We start from the raw sequence: 25,597 nt of genomic DNA, 5'->3' as shown, positions 1-25,597 counted from the left end.
CGGTCTTTTGGGGCCAGAGAGGTGCTGGATGCGGGGTGCTGTGCCCGATGAAGGCTGCCGAGCCGAAGCCCACGTTGGGGGGCAAAGGGAGGCAGGACAGGCGCTGCGGCTCTCCCCAGCTCTGCCCTAAATCAGAGATGCTCCCGCAGAGGTAGAAGCCAGACAGTCTGCAGCGGCTATTAATAATTCAGTCCCAATTTGTCCCATCTAGGAGAGCACGAAGACCAGCCAAGCCTTCCCTCCTTGCAGGCAGGGTTTGAGATCCTGCCCCGAGCAGGCAGAGCCTCTTTCCACTCTCTCATCCCTCCCCGGTGCTGGTTGCAGCTATCGATCCCACGCCGGCACAGTCGGGAGCTGGAAACGCCTCTTCTTCGCTGCGCTCGGATAGCCTTGGGAGAGGGTTGCATCAGCGCTCGCCCCTCTCCCTTCGGCTCTGGGGTTCAGTTACCGTCATCGATCACTCGGGGACTTTTGCTTTGTGTTTCTTAGCGTGTCTCGGCTTGATGCAATTAGGGCTGGATCCTGCTGTCCGCTGTGCCGGTGGGAGCGTTAAATAACCCCTGGTGGGTCAAGACAGTTGAGGGACTCGTGCTCATGCAAGCCTGGTGTTCGCACGTGGGGTGGTTGGGCTGAAAAGCAAATTTTCCTCGCCTTGTCCAGCTATCCCGTCCCAGGACAAAGCGCATCCCGACGATTCCCTCTGCACCCCTGAGCCAGCCTGGCTGCTCTTCAAGTGCAAAACAGAGCTGGGGTTGGAGGGGAGAGCAAAGCACCGAGTCTGAAATGCCCTGAAAATGCTCTCTCTGAATTTTTCCTGAAGTATTTTCTTGCAGCTAGTGTATGTTTTAATTGAATTTTGCCATTTGAAAAATACATGAACCTCTGTAATGGAGGGAGAAAACATTCCTCCTATAGGAAGATAAAGATGCATTTAAAAAAAAAACCAAACCAAAAAAGCTGCCTGATTACATATTGACCTGAGAGACAAAGTGAATCCAATGGAGCCAGCCTGGCCCCTTAGGAAAACTCGAGGCTGTTCATTATGTCCCAGGATGAGCTCACTGGCTGGTTAACTCCATCCTCGCCGCTTGTGAGTGCCTACGAGCCGTCAACGCTCATCTGCCCAAGTGAAGTCTTTGGCAAAGACGGCACGTGGCGAGTTGGCGTATTTTCCGTGAAAATATGGACTGCGGGGTTTTTTCCTTTTGTACGGTAGGAGGAGTTTAAAAAGCTGCACGGAAAAAGGCTTTAATAATAGTTTTAATAGTTTTCTTTTTGATCTCAGCTTTCTTACTTCATTTCTAAGCTCTGGACAGTTAGATCAGTCTGTCCGTCACTCCAGCCCCTCCATCTGAGCTAAGCAAATGCAAAACAAGGGGGAGAAGACAGCGAACCCCTTCAGAGTTACCAGCAGCTTGATTTTTTGAGCTCCCTCGCAAGAGGGTTGATTTGTAGGTATACAAAAAAAGGTAGAAAAGATTAAACTCTAATAGTCCTGTTGAAATCAGCTCGGTACTGAGCCAAGGGTTTAGGGCTTGTTATAATCTCCTGCGTGCTCCTGTCGAGGAGTTGGGACTATTTGGAGAGCTCAGGAGAGGTTTCCGTCAGCTCTCGGCATGGGATGAGGGAGGGCTGGGGATCTCCGTCCCCGCGGTGGGATCCCGACAAACCCCAGCAATAAAGCAGCATTTTTGTACTTCTCTGTCAAGCCTACATCCCGCTGGGCGAGGGATCCCCTGGCCGAGCTTTGAGTTCACGGGGATGTCGGAGAAGCAAGGAGTTTGCTTGCAAAAGAATGGAAATCCCCCAGCAAGAGCTGCCCTGTGAATTTTGGAAAACGGACCTTCTTTTCCAGAAATCTTGCCCATATCATGCTTTTCTGCATTTAAACCACGAATAATGCGGATTTCCCCCTGCATCCAGCACATAGCTTCCTTTGGCCCCAGACATACTTTTGCTCAAAGTGTCTGCTACCTATTTTTTATTGAAGAAGAGCCTGTTTTTCATACAGGAATGCAAGAAAAAAAAGGAACAAGGATGGTGAGACAATCATCTGGTTCCAGCTCGCCCTTTACACTAATGCTGCGCTCAAAGAAAGTTGGATGGAGGTGAAGGATTCAGATGAAACAGGTTTCTTGTGACACCGGGTGCCATCCGTGCAATTACAGGCATCGCGCTTACGACTCCCGAACAGCCCCATCTCCGTTCAGAAATGTTTCTGGTGGTCTGTAAACTTGCTCTAATTTCAAGCCTAATTTTTAAGCAGTTTGTTCCACTTGTTCTGCTGCCAAAACGGTCCATTAACCTAAACACCACTCAAGCCTTGCCTGGTTTTAATTTTGCTTCATTTCTTCATGAAACCCTCAGGTGCCACAGATTTTGCTGAGACCTCACCCCTTTTTGGCTAAACCGTCCCCGAGCACCGGATCTGCAGCAGAAGCCCTCGCGTTGGCTCCTCGCTCACGCAAAGCCATCCCGGAGTTGCTGTTGGCGTTCCTAAAAAGCCAAGTTCTTCCCTGCAAATCAGTTTATTCCAGCTTCTTATAGATTAGCCGGTGCTGATAAACTTGGCATTACAAACCACTCGCAGGCATTATCCCTTCCCTTCTCAGTTCTCGCCAAATCACAAGAGATCTGCAAAGATTTACAGAAATCTGTTTGGTTGCGATTTTTCCCTGCCTCCTGCCAGCTCTTCTTGCCAGTTTGACCACTTGCCCGGTCATCCTCCGAGAAGAGTGAGTCAGCTTGGCAAAAAATTAATAAATAAAATATCCCAAGCCAGTCCCAGCATGGACTCCCTGCCCTGACCCAAAGCAGACCCGTGGGTCTCAAGAGCTATAAACCACCCCCCACCATCACCCCTCTGTCTCTTCCCAGCCCCATCCTTGCCCAAACACCCTCCCCCAGTTCAGCTTGGGCGGTGAAGTGCGCTAAAATGTGATTTAGAGGTTGTAACTATCCTCAAAAGTCCCTCTGCGCCTGCGTGTGCTGATGTTCAGAGACGTCCCGGCCGTCTCCGTCACCCCGGGACGCGTCGCTGCTTCTCCCCTACTCATCCATCGATGGCAGAAGAAACCCAGAGGAGCGCCTTCCAGCAGATGTGCAACTTTTAATCAGCTCCGATAAGACGAGAGGGACACTGTGCTCTTGCAAACAACAGCTTTTGTCCGGTGGGCTCATTACGGGATGGTAACGAAGGAGTGATGCAAGAGGATCTATTTAATTCCTCCCACCCCTGAGCATCCCCAGCCTCCCCCTCCAGCTGTGATGAATCCATAGGGAAGGATCCAGCCTTATTTTGACTGTGGTTTCCAGGATGGTGCCTCTGTCCGGGAAAGATTTATGGCAGCGCTTTCGACAGGAGGAGAAGAGTGATTTGATCGGGGCCCGGCCACGTGTCACGGAGAAAGACCTGCTTTACAAGGAAAAAAACTCAAGCAATTAACTGGGGAATTAAGATTTAGTGCACGCTACGAGCAGCAGGCATGTATAAAGGAGACAGCTGTTAAATTTAGTATGTGACAAAGTCATGCGAGCGCTAACTGGATTACTTGCATTTATTTGGGAATACTTATGTATTTTATTATGCAACGTATAGATCATCATAATTCTGCTTTTCACTCTGACGGCGCGTCTCCTCCGAGCATCTTAGAGAGCATTACAAACAATTAAGCCTGCCTGCGCCTCTGCGCAGCGCTCGACGTTATATCCGCTTTGCGGGTATTGAGTATCTTTTAGATCGGAGGTGGCTTAATTAATGTGATGATTGATTTTTAACTCTTTCTGGGCCACAGCCCCTAGGTGCTGCTCTTCCTGGGCTGATCCTGGAGTCCACAGGAATGGACTAGTCCAGAAGTCGCTGGAGTGAGTTTTCCAGGGATGGAAATCCATCCATCCATCCATCCATCCATCCATCCATCCATCCATCCCTCCCCCAGGGATGGCGATTTTGACCCATTTTGGTGAAAAAAGCGGGGGGTGATGAATGCTGAAATGGGGAGCGTGGCTTGGGTGGTGGTTCCACATATGCCCTTCCAGCGTAACCTCCCGCTCTGCAGACACCTTTCTGTGTCCCCAGGACCCTTGGAAGTGGCACAAGCTGCTTCTCAGCATCTCCAGCCTCCTTCCCTGGCAAGAAGCGACGGATAACTGCCTCCAGTTGCGTCTCCAGGGAGGAGTTTAGGGAGGCAGCGTGTAATCCTGCCTGCTGAGTTTGGTCCAGACACTATCAGACATTATTAATCCTTTGTATCAGGCCAGCAGAGACTGGCAGCCTGCTCTGTAAATGTGCTGCAGTACGGGAGGGACAGTCCCTTCCCTGAACAGCGTCCAGTCCGAGGAGACGGCGAAGGGATAGATGGATGGAGGATCTTTGGGAGGTGACATCCAGACCACTGAGAAGCTCCAGTGGAAGATGCCAGCCGTTTTAACAACCTCAGAGGGTCAGCATCTTAATTTTAAGCTTCAGGTGGCACCGTCCTTGGCACTGGGGTGGTTTAAGCAGCAGGTCTGATGCCCCAGCCTTTCCCACTGACCACGTTTGTGCCAAAACCAGGAGCAGTTTGTGCCTCTTCTCCCGGCAGTTTGCTGCAGCTCCTGCTCGGAGCATCCCCGCTCCTCCTAAAAGAGCTGAACTGGGATATCTGCCAGGGGAGGGGGCTGGAACATGCTTGTCCACTCGTCCAGCCCTGCGTGAGTGTTGAGCAGAGCAAGCACTGGACCCAGAGTGGGTAAAAAAACCCATTTAAAACCAATTTTTGGTTGCGTCAGTCATGGAGGACCTGCAGGACCTGCAACAGCATCACCGCATCCCCTCCACCGCCTTCGATAGCTCCGGGAGAACAGGTCGTGTCCGCTCCCTCGGCTACTCCAAAGCAGCCAATTTATATAAATAAAGCACTTCTTAGAGCAAAGACAACTTGTCAGCACTTGAAAACAAGTGACAGGTCGGCTCTGGGAGCAGGGACCAGGCGTCTCGCCCGGGCTCAGAGAGGTGACGGCACGCAGACGCACGCACACGCGCTTTCATATCCCCAGTTTGTGCTGCACGATGCAACGCCAGGCACATTACTAGCCCCATTTTCCATTTATAGGAGCCTGTCAGAAATGGCACTCCTCTCCAAGCAGATGTCGAAAAATTAGAGGGAATTCAGAGAGCGGCAGAAAAAAAAAAAAAATTATTAAAGGAGATGGAGGGCCTGATTTTGGAGGGAAAAGAAATCAGCTGAGCTATTTATAATGCTGCCTGCACCAGCGTGAGTAGGAACAGGCTTTTTTTTTTTTGAAGTGCCTCGATAACTCGGCTAAGGGGAAGGGGCAAAGCAGCCTCAGAAGGATGCTCGCAGGAACGCTGCGGAGGGGCTGTATAAGGGCGTGGATCCTGAGCGACGGGATAAAATACCTCAAACACGAGTATTTGGGGAATCGCTGGCAACGCGTGAGCGCAGGGGACAGCCACTCACCCAGAGTGAAAAAAACCTGCCCCAGTAAAGGTGTGTTAAGGGCTGTTAGAGGCGGTACCGATGGCAAGCCCCCGCTCCTGCATCTCCTCTTGGTGACAAAGCGCGCTTGTATTTACATCCAGCGTTTTACGCAAGGCGTGTGGTGACGGGGGTGGAAATCTTCGCTTTTTTCATCCAAAAGCAAATGTTTTTGGTTAAAAAAAAAAAAAAAAAGCAAGCAACGCTGGCTTTAAATTCAGGCCTTCAGCCCCAGAGGCTGGCGGGAGATGCACGCAGAGGTTGCTGCAGTCGTCTGCCAGGCTGGGGTCCCCCGTGGAGGGACGTGTGATGGAGGGGACCACTGCTTTGGGGTGACACATCCCCAGGGGAGCAAAGCAGCCTGTTCCTATTTCCTAATTACCTGAGCAATTTGCAGACTGAGAAGCAGTTCCTGAATGTTTTATCAAGGTAACATCACCCATTCCCCAACGAGCCCCAGGTCCCGGCGGTGGCTCCTCCGTTGCAGCCAAAGGGGGTCGGAGCAAAGGGGGTTTTTTTGGGGGACAATTGGGGTTTCTCCGTGCCTGGGTCTGCAGAGGGAAGCTGCCTAACGCGGTCCTTATCTCTCCGGTTGCCTTGCAGGACGTCTCACTCCAGGGCCAAGGCAGAGGCGGCTGTGACGGCGGCGCAGAAAGCTCAGGAGGAAGCGCGGATCGCCAGGATCACTGCCAAAGAGTTTTCGCCTTCCTTCCAGCACAGGGAAAACGGTCAGTGCGTGCTGCCGCGCCGGCCGGCCCCGCGGATGCGGCTTTTGCCCCGTGCCGCTCTCTGCCCCGCTCAGCCCCGCAGAGACCCAAAACCCCCCAAAAAGAGCCAAGCGCAGAGGCTCGGTCTGTGCCCGCAGCTCCCGGTCCTCACCGGGATGCTCCGGCTGGGCAACCGCCCCGTGATACCGGCTGTTGGGGGTTCAGCACACGGCTTTCAATATTCAGCACTTCCGCTCTGTGCAGTCCCGTTGTTACCGGGATCTCCTCTTTTTGCACCAAAACACCCCCAATTTTTTAAATACCTAGTCCTTGATGGTTGCGTAGAAAATAATACCCAACAAATGCTCTGAAAGCAAAACACAAAAACAAACAATCCCGGAGACAGTCACTGATTTTACCCCCGTGGCTTTTATGGTTCATGATTGCTTTTGTACCTAACCCTTCACTTGGGCGTGCAAATCAGTCGCACGTGCGTGCAAAGGTGTCAGGGAACGTGCATTTGAGATATTCCTGGTGGCTCTTCCATCCCTCTAGAGTCTTTGGTATTTCTTACCGGTTTGTCCAAATTTTTGCTCATTGACAAGCACCTCGGGCTCAGCAAAGGCTCTGGGAGGAGGAAGCTGAAGCGAAGCTGCGGTCAGGCAGGGGTCTGCAGCCGGCGGGTGCACGGGGAGGATCCCCCCCCCCCCGAAGGCTGTGCCTGTGCAGAGCAAGAGGGGCTGCTGCAAGTGGGAGTGGAAAGCTCCGAGTCCCCACAGCAACAATTAACATAGTAATTAATATATATGAATGGTTTTATTCAAAAGTTTTCCTGCACCGAAGCCTCATTAGGAGGCGTCTATCATTATTTTCTCCCCCTTCCAGCTCTCTAACTGAAGATTACTCATTCGGCTTAATTGCTCCAGGGGCTGGTGCGGGTGACTCATGGCGGCGGTGCCGTTGCTCGAGGCTAGGGAGAAGGAATCGTTGCATCTTTTGGACCAGCCAGCCCGTGCACGAGTCCTCACTTAACCGCAGCGCAGAGACTGCGGGGGCGGCTGGGGGCATCCCACGGCTCGGCAGTGACGAGCCGGACGGGGTTGGAGGTCTGACTCCAGCCATGAACCAGCCTGAGCTGGGGTGCTGTGCACGGCAAACCCCCGCCCCAGACACGGCCAGGTGCGGATGGGCATTTCGGGGCGCGGAACATGCAGAGCCCCTCGCAGCCGAGCACCGCGCAGCTCTCTGCTGGCTGGAAGAAGGCGCAGCCCTGTTAAAACACCCCTCGGCATTTCTCCTCCTGCAGAGATCCAATTTGTATATCGGAGATCTGAGCTTTTTTTCGCAGGGCCGCGCGGTCCCAGGGGCTTCTTCAGCCCTGAGATATTCCTCATCTCCATTTCCTCTTGCCAAGAGACTTTGCTGGTTTAAATCACCTCTTGAAAATATATTTTTAGGTAATACATTTTTTACTAGCTTCTAGATGGGGACATGGTGCTTGACTTATGCTGGGGCTTGCGTTTCTGGTGCTCACGTCTGGGTGGGTTGTGTGTGAGTGGGGGGGGGAAGGAGTTTCCACTTAGAGCACATTAAAAAACAAACACACCATCCAAGATGTGTCGGGAAACCTGGGAGCAACCGCGGATCAAGTCAGGCAGATAATAGCAGCGAGCGGCCGCGCCACCCCACAGACCCCGTAACCCCAGGCTGCAAATGGCTGGGGGGGGTGGGCAGCTGGCTGGGGGGGCTGGCAGCAGGGACGGGGCGAGCTGCTGCCACACTGCACGGCCTTGCAGGGGCTGCACGGGCCCGTCTTGCGCAGCGTCTTGCCACCTCTGTTGCACAGCATTGTGGCGCTGGATGTGACTCCCTTGCACAGCGTCGTGAGTGCTGGATGTGGCCCCCCGTTGCACAGCACCATGCGTGCTGGATGTACCCTCCTTGCACAGTGTCATGAGTGCTGGATGTGCCCCCTTTGCACAGTGGTGTGGGTGCTATATGCCACCCGCTTTGCACAGCACCATGGGTGCTGGATGTGCCCCCCCGCCCCTGCACAGTCTTGTGGGTGCTGTGTGCCACCCACCTTCACAGCATCACCGGGGGGGTTCATGCCCACCTCAGCCGCAGCCCCACAGGCGTCCTGGCCCAGAGCATCCCTGCAGCGCAGCCCCTGTCTGAACAGACGCAGACTCTGGACCGGCAGGCACCGGTACCCTGCATCACCCTCTCCCCTGTGGTTTTCCATCCCTGTCTGCCAGCGGGATCTTCCGTGTCCCCATCACTCTCGCTGCGGTTGTGCCTCGCCGGTTCCTGGCTCTGCCAGCCGCCCCTGGCCGTGGCTGCCAGCGGGGCCAGCCGATGGGCTGGGTGGTGCTGGTGAAGTGGCTCCCCCGAGGTGATGGCAGCACGTTGGTGGCAGAGGCGGGAGCTCGACAGCGCTCCTAAATCCCGTACGTGGGTCCTCAGGGGCACCACAGCGCCCGGGGACGTGCGCTTGGCTTTGAAGACACCGTGGCCTGGCACGGCTGCTTCAATCCTGCTGGAAATCCAGATTTGGTGCTCCGCATCCTCGTTCGCGCTCTCACAACCGTTCTTCCAGGAACATCACGTGCTCCGCCACTAATTTTAGCTCAGAATAATTGTTGCACATCCTCGGGTGCCGAAAGCCGGCAAGACAGCACCGTGCATCTGTCGAGTTCCTCCGCAAGGAAATGCCTGCATCCTCGCAGGGCGCCGGGGCTGGAGGGGCAGCCGTGCCCCAGCATCGCCAGTCCCTGCTCGCCCCAGCCAGGGGCTGCAAAACTCAGGGAATCAACCCACGGAGAGGCGGAATTAGCTCAGCTTGCCGCAGGTCCGAGTGGGAAAGATTTGGGACGAGAGGGTGCTTAATGACGTGGTCCCTGGTGTGGGTCTCTGGGATGAGGATGCTGGAGCATCATTGGGCTTTCTCGCCCCCATCGTCATGGGGCTCGGGGGGCCAGGGAAGGCTGGGGTTGGAGTTAAGGTGCAGGAGCAGCGAGTGTAGCGAGGCTGTGGCTGGTTGTGCCATTGGAGATGGGCTCTGGAGTCACTGGAGCTCGTGGGAAGCTTTCAAGTGCCTGCACCTCCAGCCTGAGGTGAAATGGGAAGGTGGCTGGAATGGGAGCATCTCAACGACAGCCACAAAAATCGGTCTGTATTGTTCGCCAGAGACAGTTACTCTGCATGAAAACGGAGGGGGTGAACTCCACGTCCCTCCTTCACCACAATTTCTCACCAGTACGAGGATTGCTCGAGGGCCCCAGATAAATCCCGGGAGTTTCAGTCTCCCACAGACAAACAGAGACACAGGGAACAAACTAAAACCGAACTATCTGATTATTGTCCCAAAACACAAACAGAATTTTCTGTGGCAAATAATACAAAAAAAAATTGACACTCATTAGAAAACCAATTTCCCATTGAGAAATTGCTTCTGTAGGAAATTTCCAAGCAGCCTTGCTGCTATTTACCTTCGATGGGGACATCCATCCCCATGCTCCCGGCATCCCCCGTGTGTATCTGGACCACGGCGTGGTGGGACGTGGGGACGGCTGTGGGCAAAGGCATGTCCCGGCAGCGGCAGCAGCTCCCCAAGAAGATGCGATAGAGAAAATTACTCAGCAGAAGTGAAGAGATTAGAGCAGGCGCTTCAGAGCATTTATTTTTAAACCATGGTAAGAAATTGAGTTCTTCCTTTTTGAGACTCATTTCTTGTCTAGCCATAGCAATTGCAATTAGATGCATTTCAGGGGCATTAGGCAGTTAATATATTTATCAAATTATTCACGTTAACTTAGCATGGCTTTAGCTGGGAACCACTATGCCTTGAGAGGGTAAAATGAGAATTAACCACTATTAGCTTGCACCGCCTTGAAATAATTTGGTGTTTCATCAGTGATTAATAAGTAAGTTGCAGGTTTTTTTCTAATTGTCAGGAGAAGCAACATGTTTCTTGCCAGCTGGTCACCTCCAGCAGAAGACACTCCAATCCCCGTCCCCAGGTGCCTGTCCCCAGGGAGATGCCGTCTGGGGTGTGCGCGGGTCTCAGCGCGGTAAAGATAAGATGCCGGTGTATATCGTACTCATTTCACCCTGACCACACTGCCTTGCTCCTGCCGAAATGTGTGAGGCACCTCCGTAACGTCCAGCAAGGTGGGCTGAGTGGGGAAATCTCCATGCCCTCCTGGTCTGTACGGGGCAGGAAAGCTCTTCGTTATATAGATTTTTCTTAATGAGAGGCTTATGCGTTTGCCCAGATGAAACCATCTCCCTCGGAGAACGCTGAGGCGAGATTCCCCTCCTGTACCTCTGTAAAGCTGATGTGTTTCCCGTCCAGGGAGAGGTGTGAAGGCTGTCGGCCACGAGCCGGGCACGGGGTGATCCCAGCAGCGCCCGGCAGACGTGAGCACGGGGCATGGGGGGAGCCGCGGGCTGCCCCCGGCTCCATCTCAGATTTCCCCTCTCATGCTGGCAGACCGGGAACTGATGGAAAAAGATGGTCAGATGGAGCCCCCCAAAGACATCAATGGACACGGGCATAACCCGCTTTGTGGGGTGAGAGTGACTGCGTGCACGGTGCAGGAAGGGTGCCGTGGAGCAACGCGGGCTGTTATTTTTACGTTTATGGCAGTGGAGAAACACAACCCTAGTGCAGAATAGCTCTGTCTTGGCAACACCAGCAGCTGACGCCAAACCATTTCCCCGAGCCACCTCCTGTGCCGGGCTGCAGCCGCTCGCACCGCGCTGCTCTGCCGATGCCGGGGGTGATAGCAGGTTTGGTGTAAAACCAGCGATGCCTTTTCTTTTGGCTTCGTAGCGGAAGCTGTTCATTGTGCTACGCTGCTGCTGTCCTGATCTTGCCCCGTGGTTCCCCTGCCGTCCAACACTCTCAGCCCTATTCTTTGACATGAAAAACCTGGTGGGTGCCCACAGAATAGAAATAATCCTGTTGCGTTTCTCTCTCCTTCTCTCTTTTAACGACTACACAAAAAGGGCTCGAATGCCAGAGACCGAAGCGCCAGAACTCGAGCGATGACATTGAGGTCCTCTCCACCGGGACGCCTCTCCAACAAGAGAGCCCCGAGTTGTACCGCAAAGGGACCACGCCGTCCGACCTGACTCCCGATGACAGCCCGCTGCAGAGCTTCCCTGCCAGTCCCTCCTCCACGCCGCCCCTGGGTCCTTCTTGCAGGAACAAGAGCGCTCACTTCTCCAGGCAGGTCTCGGTGGACGAAGAGAGGGGTGGGGAGATCCAGATGTTGCTGGAGGGACGCGGCGGGGATTATTTGCGACCCAACAGCTGGAGCGAAGAGAAGGTTGGCGGGACTCGCGGCATGAGAAGCGGGACGCTGCGCAGCGGTCAGCTGGGGTCAGCCTCTGTCCCTGAAGACTACAGAGGTCGGAGTGGAGGACACAAACATTCGGCCTCCAACCACAAGCAAAGAGAGAGGTGGACAGATTCCCCAGCCACGGTTTCATGGACTTCCCACCACAGGTCCCACAACCACAGCTCAGGGAGCTCCAAACTGCTTGAGCTAGACGAGGAGAAGATGAGCAATTACGAGATGGAGATGAAGCCCCTCATGAGGATGGATTCTTATATGCAAGAGATTCACACCCAAAAAAGACACTATAGCAAAGGGGGACCCTGCCGGAGCATGGCTGACGACCACCGCGGGGAAGAGCGGGGCTTCGGGGTTCAGAGACTGAGGTCTAAGTCCCAGAACAAAGAGAATTTCAGGCCAGCTTCCTCTGCAGAGCCCACGGTGCAGAAACTGGAAAACCTGAGATTCGGGGACAAAGCTGAACCTCGGCTACTAAGGTGGGACTTAACCTTCTCCCCGCCACAGAAATCTTTACCTGTTGCACTAGAATCTGAAGAGGACAATGGGGATGCGCTCAAATCCAGCACGGTAAGTAGGCGAAATTGTGCGTTGAAATCTGGCCGAGAAATCTGGTGCAGAGCTGTTGTGGTACAGCAGCGGAGCGGAAAAGGAGGTCGCTCTGCCAACCGAGCTGAACCCCAAATTACCGTGGGTTTGTGCCTCGAATCCCCCCTCCTCCCTTCTCCCATCCTGCATAAGAGCATGTGCTGGAAGTTGGTGTGGGCTTTTCTCTGCAGACTGTCTTGGTGGGAACAGCAGGTTTTTCAATGGAGGATGTGAGCAGCAAGTTTGAGTTTGTTTTGCAACCCAGCCCCGGGGCCAGCAATAAAAATACATTATTGCTGGGGTGTTGAGCGTTCACCCGGTGGAAAAGCTGCAGGAGCAGGCAAGGTGTCGGTGATGCTTCCTTGTGGTTAGGTTATGGCAACAGACCTTCACGCTGGCCCGAGAGCATGGCGGGACCCTCTTGCAACATCAGTGCTTAAATCCTGGTAGCTGGGCATTGCATCAACCTGCAGCGGCTCTCCGTCGCTCTGCCGCTGTGTGATGGCGCTGCCTGCTGAAGCAGTGGCCTTGTCACCGCGTCGTACTGGAGACCTGACCCAGGTGGAGGAGAGAACCGCGGTCGTGGAGCGGGGGACATTGCAAAGGGGTTGCATTCCTGAGCTGACCACTGCTCGGGTTTTCCTCTACTGATCTGCAGCACAGCTCATGGGTTTTGGTGGGTGGATGCCGCTGAGCCGGGAGGGGGTACAAGCACCTCGGGGGGGGGGGGGCTCTCGGCAAACTGCAGACAAGAGGGTGCAATTCAGGAAGGCAGGGAAAGTAACGGGCAAGTACAACAAGGGTAGTGGGCTATTAGAGCTCTGCAGACCAGGCTGATGTAGCAGATTACAGTCCATCACTCCACCGTGAAGAGCACAAGTACGCTTTCTAAGCGGGAGCATAGCTCGTGGGACGTGGAGGATAAGCCCTTGTGAGACATCCAGTCCTGGGCGCCTTGTTTCGGGAGAGACAAGGACACGTTGGGCGCTGACAGCTGGCTGCTGGGAAGAGCTGGAGGTGTTCAGGCTAGAGAAGAGGAGACAGAGCGATCTTCAAACACATAAAACAGCTGCTGCAAAGTGGAAGGGAATAATCTATTCTCGATGAACAGAATTAATGGGCTTAAATTCAAGCATCAGAGGCAGTGGTTAGCCATTAGCCATTACTAGGGAGTTGAGGGCTGGAGTAAATTGCCCGGGGAGGCCGTGGTGGCTGGAGGGAGGAGGTGGTCTAAGACCTGGTTGGCCATCTGCAGCTCAGATAGAACTTGGACAGGGCTGAACCTGCCTTGGGAGGAGGCTGAGCTCTGTGGTTTTCGGGTCCATCCCAGCCCTGCTTTTTCATGGTTCCTGACCTTACCACTGAGAGCAGCTTCCTCACTTGTTCTCCCCGTTGGTTTGGCATTGCTAGGAGAGCTGAGGGGGGGGTCTGATGGGAGCAGCGGGGAAGCCACCGCCGCTCCAAATTGCCCCTTGTCGAGTCGGTGCCAAACACAGGGCAGGGCCGGAGGGGTCCCGTGCAGCTGGACGTCCCACAGCCCAGGCCAGACCTCCACAGGAGAAAGGGGAATCTGTAACTCGCAGGTGGTGACATTCCAGGCTCTGGCAGAAGAAAGGAGCTAAATCTCCCTGTCAGGGTAGCAGAAGATGATGCTTGGTTGTTCGGGAGACAGGGATCATGAAACCAAAATGATATTTGTCAGTCACGCTGAAAGTTTGGGCTAGAGGCGGCGTGGTCCGTAACGTAAGGGTACCGCTGCCGTACCTACAGCATCCCCACTCCTCCAGCCGCTCTGCCGGCAGAGCAAAGGTGTCGGCACCTGCACCCAAGGGATGAGAGCGAACGGGTGGGAGAGAGGAGGGATCGGTGACATCTGCAGCCCGTGAGCCGCCGGGATGCAGGAAGGACTAAACTACAGATCTGCCACGGTTTCCCTGCCGCGGCTGTGGATAAATCACCCCCACACAGAGCCCTGTAGCTTTCTGGCTTCCTATTCATCTTGCAGGCTTCGGCGCAGGCTCGAAAGCACCCACACAGCATTTAAGAAGAGCTGCACACAGTGTGTTTGCTGGTGGACTGCACCATAGGACGCGTCTTGCCAGTCCAGAAGAAAAAACCAAAACCAAACCCAAACCGAGCTCCAAGCGCGGCCAGCCCTGAGCACACACCGCTGAGCACCCAAGCGGGCGCCGAGGCCAGAGCGGGCTGTCCTTACCTGCTAGCGCAGCTGCTTGTGAAGCACTAGAGAAATGACAGGCAGCGTTAGGAGCCTGACAGGCTTTCAGAGGGGAAAAGCAGCAGCAGTAATTGCACGGACATCAACCCCGTTGAAGTCTGTGGGACTTGCAGATGGTCCAGCACCTTTCGTAACGTGACCTAACGCGGCGGCAGGGAGCTGGGAGAGATGTGGGTCCCAAAGGAGGAATGAAACCGTCATTTCTCCTCGCTGAGAGCCAGGCACTCCTCGGGGAGATCGCTGGCACAAGCAGTCCCGGCGTCTCCCCCCCTGCCCCCCCAGCCCAAGTTGGGGCTCCCACCTCGCAGACAGACCCCAGCCTGCACGCCGGAGCCGTCGTACGTAAACCTCCCGCCCGGGGAGGAGGGCTTGAGCTGCAACGCCGGAGGTAAATAGCCACTAATGCAACATAACGTTAATGGCTATTTCGAGTGAATCCCGGGCAATATCGAAGGGGCACAGCCTGCATGGAAAGGCGCACAGAAAAGCCATTAGGATGCACATCATACTTTTTAAGTGCTGTAGCTGTGAAGCAGCATGTTCAGTTTTCTCACATTCATAACCGAGGGTGGAACAGATGGCGAAGGTTTGGGAGGAAGCTAATGTAATACAGAGGAAGAGATAATATGTGGATTTAAATAACCTACAATGCCAGCAACAATTTGTTCTAGCAAGAACTGCACCGTGCTAGCAGGGTTTTGTTCCGTGTGGCCTGGCGGGGAGGGGGGGTCATCGGACGGGAGCAGGGGAAGGAGGTGGAGGAGAGCAATGGGAGGTGCAATGGTTTGTGTTCCAACCTCCTGCCTGACGCCGTGACCTTGCCTGCACCTGCCGTCGAGGAGCTCAAAGCATTTCAAACCTCGGCGAGCGTAGGGAGTCCCTGAGGAAGAGGAGGGGAAAGCTAAGGGGGAAGGATTTATCCCCCAGTCCCCACGTCCTCCTCCCTCGGCGCGCTCAGGGCACTCATGTGCTCAGTCCTGCAAAAAACCACTGCATCCTGCTCGTGCTCCGGATCCTTTCACGCAGAATTAAGGCTCCCCAACTTCCCCAAAGCCCCATTTCTCACGCCAGCCTGAAACACCCCTCCCCTTCCGACTCCCAGCAGCTCGCCTCCAGCGTGCAGGCGAACCGCAGCTCCCGGGAAGGGCCGGCTGTGCGCACGCGTGTGCGTGCACGCGCGTGTGCCCACGCCGTTTCAGCTTGCATGACAGCCTGCTTCCCTGTGATCCGCAGCACTGCCATCTGTGAAGCTGCTCCCTGAAAAGGGCATTTCTCATCTCCCAGACAGCTGGGCTGTTTCGGAAAGGTGCCTGCCAACGATCGGGAAGGATGCTCTTAGCTGAGTAGGGCTATTTTTGCCCTACCTGGAGTATCCCTGTGCAGAACTGAGGTCACCCTCACAGGTTAGCTTGTTTTTAAAATAATCTGCCATAAACCGGCTCTACGCATGCCATCAACGAGCCCGGTGGGTTGGCTCGGCGTTGGAGTGCCAGCTCCAGCTTCGGGAGCAAGCACGCCTCTGTCGCTGCTCGCAGGAACGGGGTGGGGATGCAGGGCTTGCAAAAACGCAGTCTTAAAATTATCGCTTCTCTCCCCACACCTCTTGATTTCTGTCTTAGAAATGAGGCTGGAAGGGCTGGGGTGGTCCCTTGGTGTCCAGCCTCTTGCAAAGTGTGCCCAGGTGGGGATGAAGACCTCTGTGGAGGAGTCAGATGTATAGGTTGCTATATGAGCTATAGGAACTTTGTTCTTCTCCGTCATTTTTCACCAATCCCTTCAAAAGAGGTTCCCAGAACCCCCCTTCACTGAGGCTGCACATCAGTAATTGAAAATTGCTCTTATAAAGGTCATTTCTTGAGGCCACCACTCAATAACATTGATGAAATTCAGCGCTGCTTGGTGTTCGCTATCAGGGGACCTTGGGGTTTCAGGGTCATCAAGCCGGCGCTACAGTCATACGAACGCTTTAAAATCACATTTAAAGCCACCTGAGCTTTCTGTGTCTCTGTGCGCGCTGACCCCTGCACGCACAGAACAAACTCGCATCAATTGTCATCGTTCGGGCGGATGAAAACGGAAACCAACGTGCCGGGACCGGTGTCGGTGTTGTCAGGTGAAGGGACTTAGATGAACGTCACCATCCTTTCCTGCCTTCAAGGCCCATGAGGCGCAGAGCTCAAGCCCGTGCCTCAATGCTTCACAGGTTCCTAGAGCCTTTGAGATCTAAAATGGGAAAGGAAAAAAGGAATTGTTGAGACACTGGAAAGGGAAAGAGGCTTTCTAAAATGCCAGCAACCCTTTTATCCATCAGCACAAAACACATTTTTAGAGTTGGGGAAAAAAAAAAAATACATCTCCTTTTCTGCAGGTGCTGAACATCTGCAGCTTCTAAAAGGGAAAAGGAGTGTTTTAGGCACAGAGGTCCTCAGCACGCCTGCGAGAAGGGCCAGTGCTCAGGCACGAATGGAGCCTGGTTCATCTGCCTGTCCTCATTTAGCAGGAGCAATCACGAGTATTTAGATGAAGACTTCTAGGGACACGTTGTGGTCTCACTAAAGGCACCCTGGAGATGTGAGTAGGCTCGAGACTTGGCCCTTTAAAATCCCCCCGTCTCATCTCACCGAGAAAGCCCGATGGTAGGGCAGCAGCCAAAAAAAAAACCCCACCCCAGCCACCCCTGACATTTTCTTCCATTGTCACATGCTGTCGGATAAAATCTCAGTGCTCTCAGCTGTTTGCTGACGGGTGCCGCTTCATATTGCAAACAAACCAGGGGAAACAGCCACAGCAAATGGAGTTTGCAAGACATCTGGTGGGTTAGGGATCTCAGAGAGACCCCCCTTGTCGCCTCCAGGTACCCGCCGGAGAGGCAGGGAGGGATTCCAGCAGCTGCAGCATCTTCCTCGCTCGCTTTCTGTGCGAGAGGCGTATTTTCCATCAAGATATTCTGAGCAGGTTTTGCTGTCGCTGGGGAAAGTGAGGAGGAGGCAGCCAATCTGCAGCCGGCGCAGGGCTCTGCCGGAGCACGCCGTGCAGCCGGGGCCGGGGCCGAGGGAGGGTTCCCGGGCAGGGGGCTCAGCCCAGGCTTCGGTGGAGCAAGGAGGGGGGGACGGAGCACGGCAATTTGCCCCAGAAATGGCACCTCCCTGCCGATGCGGGCGATGGATGCTCCCTCTTCCAGCAGCTGCAAGGTTATTCTCGAAGGGACTGACCTCAGGGTGAAGCGTTTTCTTCAGAGAAGTTGGGCACCTGTAGCCCTCAAGGGTGTAAAATGAGATAAAATTAACAGCCGGCTGTTACCTCCGTCCTGAATCCCGCTGTTCGAATGGCGAAGCTGCCCCTGCATCTCAGACCCGGCTCGATGCCGCGCGCAGCGATGCTCCATCTGTCTGCCTTTGGACCAGTCTGCTGGGAAAGGGGTCTGGGGACTTTTTTGTGGTTAGCCTCCTCGAGACGCAACCCTGTGGCTTATCCCTGTGGTCCTCTCAGTCTTCCCACTTCAGGTTTTTCCATTATTTTCTTTTCCCCATCAGGAGCCTTCCCCAGGTCTCCAAACCCAGGTGCGTCAGGGTTTCCCTTATTTCTCCCATCTCACCCGAACAGGTTCAAACCCCAGTCCCAAATGGCCGTGGCACTCACACGCGTCCATACAAGCATAATTACAAGGGAAAAGGAGGAGGAGGGGTCCTGCAGCCACCCGGTTGCCATCGCACCTCTAGAGATGAGCCCGGTCTGAGCATCGCCGCAGCGTGCGCGGGAAGAGCCGTCACATGCGCAAAGCGAACGGTTCGGGGGTTGCCTCTTTTTAAAACAAATAATAATCGGAAACTGTTCTTCTCTAATCTCTTTCATGTACAGACATCGCAGGCAGTACTTGTAACAACACGAGGTAAATAATGTTCAGAGGGAAATGTGATGCTTGACTTGACAGCGTCCTTTTAAAACCCTTTTAATCTCAGGGGCCCTTTGATGTACCTGAAGAGAGCACCTCACTGACTTTGCTCCTGTCATCCTGGATTCATTTTAGGGTTTTAAGCCCGACTGTACATCTTCTTCCAGCTTTGAAAAAGTTGGGGTCAGACCCTGGCTTTTGACCACGTGAGAAACAAAACTCTTGAAAATATACATAGAGCTCCAACCCTACAGCTTGCTCCCGGCTACGCAACGTGAGGCCCAAACCAGAAGTGACAAAATAATTTATTAAGAGTCACCATCTCGGGACAAACCCCTGCGTTCATTTTAGCCACCTTTTTTTTTTTTTTTTTTGTCTGCAGAAGCAGGTTTTTCCGTACCACCCCACTGGGTTGCACGCTGGTATCAAGTGCCGGTCCCTCTTACACGGGCACGTTCAGCATCTCCTGGGCTCCCTTCCTCGAGTCACGGGAAGCTGTAATACGCTGGAGAAAGCAAAGTGAATCCCTTATGTTTCGTTTGCTAAATGCTCCTTAACCGTTTCACAGCAGCCCGTTCCCGGCAATTATGTGACAATTCAGCACAAATGTCACGGAGCTGCTAAGTTTTCAGCACTTTCTGCAGTGCTGAGGCTGGAAAACAATGCGTATATATTTTTTGCTGATCCAAGTCCTTAGTAATTACACTTAATAGATCCCAGAGGGATTCCTAGGTAACCTGCACGATGGTTTCCATGGCAGAGAGACAGAGCTTGTACCCTACGATAACAGGTAATAATGGATTGTTAATGCTTAAATTAATTATGCTACAATTGTATTTGTAAACCAGCTGTCCCTTGTATTCCCAGTAAGACTCTTGAGTTGCTACACAACGGTCAAAGGATAAAAACAAACAAGGCGGAGGGGCAGAAATGGTGGTGCTCGGCCGCAGCCACCGTCAGAGCAGCAGCGTGCCAAAAACCACGGGCTGGAAGAAACCTCCGCTCGTTACTGCTACAGCTACGATTACCATTATTACTTCTGTGCCATAACAAGGGTTTATTCACATTTTAGTGTTTCTGTGGGTTTGGGTCTACGTCCCAGCGCTCTAAACTTTGGAGGAAATGTTAAAAGTCCTTGCAGACGATCCCTGTTGATGCAGAAGGACCTTTTCTCCTGGCTAACGCCGGTGTACGTTGCTCATCCTCGGCAGATGTTTTCCTCCTCCTACAAAGGAGCCCAGGGATCTTATTATAAAAAAAGAAAAATAAAAAAATCCCAGACCCGGAGCTGCCTCGTTTTGCTGATGAAATTTGCCATCACCCAGTATGCTGGATGATGCTGAGGCGCACCAGAGCTTGATTTAATTTTTCCTTTCCTGGAGCCAGGCTGGTAACCATTCTGGGTGGGATTCATCTCGCATCACTTGGTCTACAGACAGCCTAGATGGTTCGCGCAGACTAGATGTCTAACGTTTAGACAGCTACAACTGGGTGAGAGGACGCTGCCAACTGGCGTCTGCTTCCCAGTAAAGCAGGTTCTGGACCGGCGGGCACTGTGCTGGGAAGCAGCACGGTGTTTCGCGGCGGAGCCCCGTCTCCTGAATGACAGGCAGGGTGGTTTAAACAAATCTCTGCAGTTCCTGACGGCCTGCTTTAGCACTACTATTTCAGGGCTAAAGAGAGGGTTGTAGCTTTAAAAAAAAAAAAAAAAAAAGATGGAAAAGAAAGAAAAGCTTTGCAGCCTGTTTTGCTGCCTGTGACACATAAACCCCAGGCTCGGAAAATCAGCTCGACCTCTGGCTTTCTAGCACCCCAGAGCCTGCGATACCGCTGGCCTCGGGGATTTCTTTGGGCTTTTCTAAGTCTCAAGAAGGCCGAAAATGAGATAAAAGCATTGCGGAACGACTAAAGCAATGTGCAAATTTGCAAACCAAGGGCTATTGCTCCTTTCTAAATGTGGGTGGCTCACGACAGAGGGCTAGCGTGTGGCGTGAGGAGTTGTAAAAGCTGCTAGTTCCAAAACGCTGGCGGTAGCTGCAGTAAAAGGCAGTTCACTGACCTATTGCCAGGCTGGGCTCAGCAAAACATCTCTTCCAAAGCACAGACCCAGAAGTGATTCATCTTCTGCCTGGGCACTGAGCAGGAATCACTTCTTAGAAACAGATGACACATATCCCAGGACATCTCTGCCATCAAAGGGGAGAAGGGCAAGCGTTTCCTCTGAGCAGAGGTTAAGGCACAAAGACCTTACAAGTTAGAAATAAGCCAGACATAAGCATTTAGAAGTGCAGCAGGATTTGTAATTGGAGCTAAAACAGAAGCTTCAGCGTCGCAAAGCTGCTTATCCACCAGCTGCCACAGGCAGGACTCCAGCCCCTGCAAAGATACGCCGGCGACTCACCGGGGGGGAGCAGCCGTACCTGCGATCGCTGCGCGGAGAGCCCTTGTTGGAGTTAGCATGGGGAAGAGGGCGTCGAAAAGAGGGAACTGTAAAAAGGAAGCAGAATTTGTAGGTTGTCAGACAGTCGGATTTGAGCTGCTCAGTTTGCAGAGACCCCTCCGGAGTCATCCATCCTGTTTCTGGGATGCTTTTGCTGGCGAATGTGGAAGAGCACGCATATGCAGTGGCAAAGCAAACATTTTCTCCTGCCTCTGCATTGGGCCGGGGATGCGAGAGGCAAATAGGTGCAGACTGAACCAGGGAGCCGAGCAAAACATTTGTGCATAGGAATCCAGTCGCTGCTGATGCAGGCGGGTTTGTGCATGTCGAGCCCCCCCATTTTTCTAGATGAGGGCACGGCTTTGACACACTGGTGTATAGATGAAGGGTGTGCTCCCTCCCTGGACACCATCCCATCAGCATCCTCTGAACACGAGTACCAAAGGGTTGGGATTTCAGTCCATCCAACGGGTCCATCCCAAAGCGTTCACATTTGTGAGGGTAAAGCTCAAACACCAGGGAATTCAGAGGCAGCCAGTCGAGCTCTATGCCTTTTGTCAGGGAGGAGAAAGCGGCCTCCAGATTATGCCAGGCTCGTGTCAGCTGGTATGCAACTTTGCCTCCTTCAAGGTACGGAAACGATCTCATAGTCTGAGCAGAGCGGGGGCAGAAGTGGCCGCTGCTGCTTTGGCAGGGGAAAGCTAACGGCGAGCGGACCAAGGCTAATGCGAGTACAAGCGAGAGCGGCTCAGTCCTCCCCTGGCTGCGAGGTGGAGGGAACCAAATGCATTTTGTGCCTCTGTGGTGCCCTGCCAACAGAAACAATGACAGTGATAATCACTTGCAATCTGTTATTATATTAACACCAGCTCAAAAATCATAAAACCCAATAATCTTTTGAAATGAAGCTAAACCCCCCCAAACGTAAATAACACACCGCATCGCAGCGCTTGGCAGCGGTGAGGCCGAGGGGGGGGGGAGTGGCAACAGGGGGGTGGTTTCTGCCTTTGAAAGGCTTTGCGTGGCGCAGGCGGAGAGATTTGCTGGAAGCAGTCAGGCGTGGATACCTGGCTGCCAGGAGAGGCTCTCTGCAATCCCTCCCTTTGGTTGGCTTCCTTTGACCCTGTTGCTAAGCTACAAATATGCCTTTCCAGCAAGCTCCAGCATCCTCGCTCCCACCCACTCCCAAATGCGAACTGAATCAGCTCAGAAGAGAAACGATCTCTGGCCAGCAAGGAGCTTTTTTTTTTTTTTTTTTTCTTTTTTTTTTTCTTTTTTCCCAGCAGCTCTGCAGAGTGGTACAAGGACTGGCTTAGAGAGGGCGCCCACCCCTGCCCCACGCCAGCCCAACAGCCACGGGAGCTTTGTTACGAGGACAGGAGCATAGGGAAAAGCATTTATACCATTCCAGGCGATTAAAGCTGGCACAGCTCCGTTGCGGCAAGAATAGACAAGGATACCAGCTACTCCGAGAAATAGCTACCACCTACCTGCACACAGGCTTGCTCACCCTGATGCGAGCCACGTTAACGCTTTAGGACAGCAAATGTTTTACGGTAGGGACGAGGTGGCAGGGTGGATGTTTTTCTGACCGGTGTTCTGCAGAAGGATGCGTTGGAGGGTTGTCTGCAGTCCTGACGCCGAGCGGACTCTTGCTGTCGTTGCTGGGGTGCTAATAGGGTCCAACAGCCACCTCTTCGCCAGGTCCATCACCAGTTGTCTGGGCTGCCTTTATGTAGTGGATGGTTCTGGGGCGGTTCAGCCCAGCCCGCGGTGGGTGTCCGACACAGGCCAGCTGTGATGCGGGTTGCTGCGATGGTTTCCACATAGTCCCCAGGAGCTCAGTTTCATCCACAGGAACCTCAGGAAAGATTATTAGAGCTTTCCCAAAGTGTTGCCTTCACGTAGACCGCCGTATGCTGGCCTTTTGCCACTGTCGGGATACCTGTACCAGCAATCATCCTTACTGGGAAATGTCCTCTGAAGCCTCCTCCAAACCATCCCCAAACAACCGTATGACCCAATACAATCTTTTTGTTTTGTTTTGTTTCCTTTTCATTGACCACCCCGGGTAAGCAACTGGTTTTAGTTATGCTTTTAAGGCCAGATTTCCATACGCACGACACGGTGGAGTCCACGAACAACTACTGTCTCAATCGATGCGTCCGGTGGGTGTCCCTCCGGGTGTTTGCTTGGCAGACGCTGGGTCTGGAGCTCACCTTGGGACTTAGATGCCATTTGCGCTAACGCATGACAGCAAAGAGAGTCTGCCCCAAGACTTGCGGGTATACACGTGTCTGGTGGGGCAAGTGGCTGGGCAGTAAGGGTTGGAGTGGCTCGGAAAAGCAGGAGCCCAGCAGCTTTGCTGTCACTCAGGCATAAAGGGACAGTGCCACCAGGGATGCTGTGAGCCCCACGAGTGCCTTGGGGAATGGGTGAGTGTGGGGGGGGAGAAAAGGGGCTCCTGGCCGAGCCCAGGTCATTTGTGTTGGTGAAACAGGAGGGGGGGTTGTCTGCCTTTGCAGAATCGGAGGGCTGCCCTGGGAGGACACTGTGCTTTGGTAAGAGCCCGAGGGGTGACCTGGTGTTGTCACCGGGATGGAGGCACCGGATCTGGGTTTAGTCCCTGCTCCTGCTGTTTGCTCACCTCTGAGGGGGAGATCTTGATTCACACCTTCCTCACTAAGACAGCAGCCTGCAAAAATTCAGCGAGGGTTACCAGGCGCTTCGGGATCGTTTGCTGGAGGCTGGAAATCGGTCGTTTGGGGTCTGCTCGTCCGCAGACCTGCCTGCCCTGCCGTATCCCAGACCCGGCGCGGCGCCCAACCCCTGCTACCAGGCAACCTTAGACAGATTTTCAGCGTGTCTTCTAACTCCTCTCCTTCTCTTTCTCTTCCAGGGCTCGGCTCCCATCCTGGTAGTCATGGTGATCTTACTAAATATTGGAGTCGCCATTTTGTTTATTAACTTTTTCATCTAATTCAAGACTGTCTTGTTTGCAAAAATAACAGTTACATGTATGAATGGGGGGAAAAAAAAACCCAAACAACAACAACAAAAAGGGAAAAATCATAACTCGAACTGTCCTATGACAATTTCCAAGTCTTTTCACAGAAGAACAACAAACGATCGAGTCTCACTCACAGTTTGCCTTTTTTCCTGGGTAATGTTTTTTGGATTTTAGCCAAAATTCTTTGCTTGTATAACACTATGCTGTGTGGCATGGCAAAATGCTATCAACACTCTGCCCCCCCAACACTGGAGAGGATGAGAAGGAATCCCAACAAAATAAAACCTCATTTCCCTTCCCCTCACCCCCCCAAAAAATATATTCGTAACAACAGTAATGAACCCCAAAATGGAGACTAGATGAGGGCACCACGGGGAGATTTTGTTTGAAGTGTGTACGGGTCCTGCGATGCTCCAGGCTGAGTTTCCCAGGGAAATCCACAACAGCTTTAATGATGAAGTAAATGGGAGAGAAAGGCAAAATCAGGCTTTTCTTCCTTCTCCCTTCGCGAATGGAGAAACGCTGCTGTACGGAGGAGGAGAGGAGCAGGGGGAAGGCATGAACCCCATCTAGATGTGAAAGATGGGAGAAGGGCAACGGGCCCCATTTTGTTATTTGTTTTTAAAACAGAGCAGCAATTGGTATTTTGCTAAATTTCTTGGGGCAGGGGGGGATAGGGAACACAAGGTGCGAGCAGCAGCCCCAGCACCCTCCTGCCTTCACTCCTCCTCCCCAGGCTGCTCCCCGCCGTGGCAAGGCTGGAAAACCACCCAGTGCTACTTTTAATTCACAGCCAATTGCTCCTGGGTAAAAATGTATACCCAGATTCCCCCAAAAAACCTTGCAGGCACCTTCAGCACCACGAATTGAGTAGCTGCCGGTCATCGTGCCGGGCTCGCCAACACACGAGGGGCGGCGTTACTTGAGCATCCCATCCCGAACACACGCGCATGCACAGAGATGCCAGGGAGCAGACTGGTGGGGAGGGACTGGGGAGAGAGGGCTCGATTCTGATCCACTTAGGATAAAATAAAACAAAATAAAAGCAAAGTAAGATAAAACTGTTTTTCAAAGGCATCTGGGGAGGAGCACTGGAGCATGTCCCAGAGAGGAGGGAGAGGGTGGTGGGTTTGTCTCTTACATCTTGCTGTGGACTGTTTCAGACATCATGCTTGGGCTCTGAGCATGTAGTATTTTGCACTTTGTAATGCAGGATGTATATTCCAGCTTCCAACATGTCCCTGTTAAAAAAAAAAAAAAAAAAAAAAGAAAAAAAGAAAAAAAAAAGAAAAACAAAAAAACAAACCTCATTGGCAATGGCAGCCTCTAAGGATGTATTCTTTTCTTTTTTTTTCTATGTCACCTAATTTGTTCGTTTATACCATCTTTGTAATATGCCTGCCTTGATTTTCTCCCCTCCCCTGTCCCCACTGATAATATGCATACTCATTAAAGATGCCGTATCCCTGTTCTGAGCTGTTATGGTCCCAATCACAAGAGTGCGGTCTGAGCTCAATTGCTTGGAAATGGCTGGCGGCCCCTCACCTTTCAAAATCCACTGTACCGTTCCCTCCCCTCCCCACGCCTTTCCCGCCGTGGAGATCGGCTTTGCCGGTGATCCACCGGCACCAGGTACGATTCGAACGGTTTGTTTGGGATTTGGTACATCCAGGGACCAAATTCCACCCTCAGTTCTACCCACTGCACCTCCGTTCAACGGGAGGAGGGGCGCGAGCGCGGCAGCAACCAGAGGGTGGGATGAAACCCATTTACAGATATATTTGGGGGGAGGAAGGAGGGAAAAAGTCCTCCTCGACATTTCACATACAGAGTTGTTGGGTACAGCCCTGACTTGTGGACTCAGCTTTGCTTTGCTTCTGT

General features: G+C 53.2%; 1 protein-coding gene across 1 annotated transcript in view; it reads left to right on the top strand.

The window, feature by feature from the left end:
• Positions 1 to 25,187, top strand: part of JPH3 (junctophilin 3) — a 58,228-nt gene extending 33,041 nt beyond the window's left edge. Inside the window, exons 4-6 of the mRNA XM_054841022.1 lie at positions 6,084 to 6,208; positions 11,201 to 12,120; positions 23,606 to 25,187. Of these exons, the coding sequence (XP_054696997.1) occupies positions 6,084 to 6,208; positions 11,201 to 12,120; positions 23,606 to 23,686 (1,126 nt within the window). The 3' untranslated portion in view covers positions 23,687 to 25,187. The remainder of the gene's footprint in view (positions 1 to 6,083; positions 6,209 to 11,200; positions 12,121 to 23,605) is intronic.
• The last annotated feature ends 410 nt before the right edge of the window (positions 25,188 to 25,597 follow it).

This window comes from Grus americana, chromosome 13, assembly GCF_028858705.1.
Source record: "Grus americana isolate bGruAme1 chromosome 13, bGruAme1.mat, whole genome shotgun sequence".
NCBI lineage: Eukaryota > Metazoa > Chordata > Aves > Gruiformes > Gruidae > Grus > Grus americana.
This window is presented reverse-complemented; position numbering and strand designations above follow the sequence as displayed.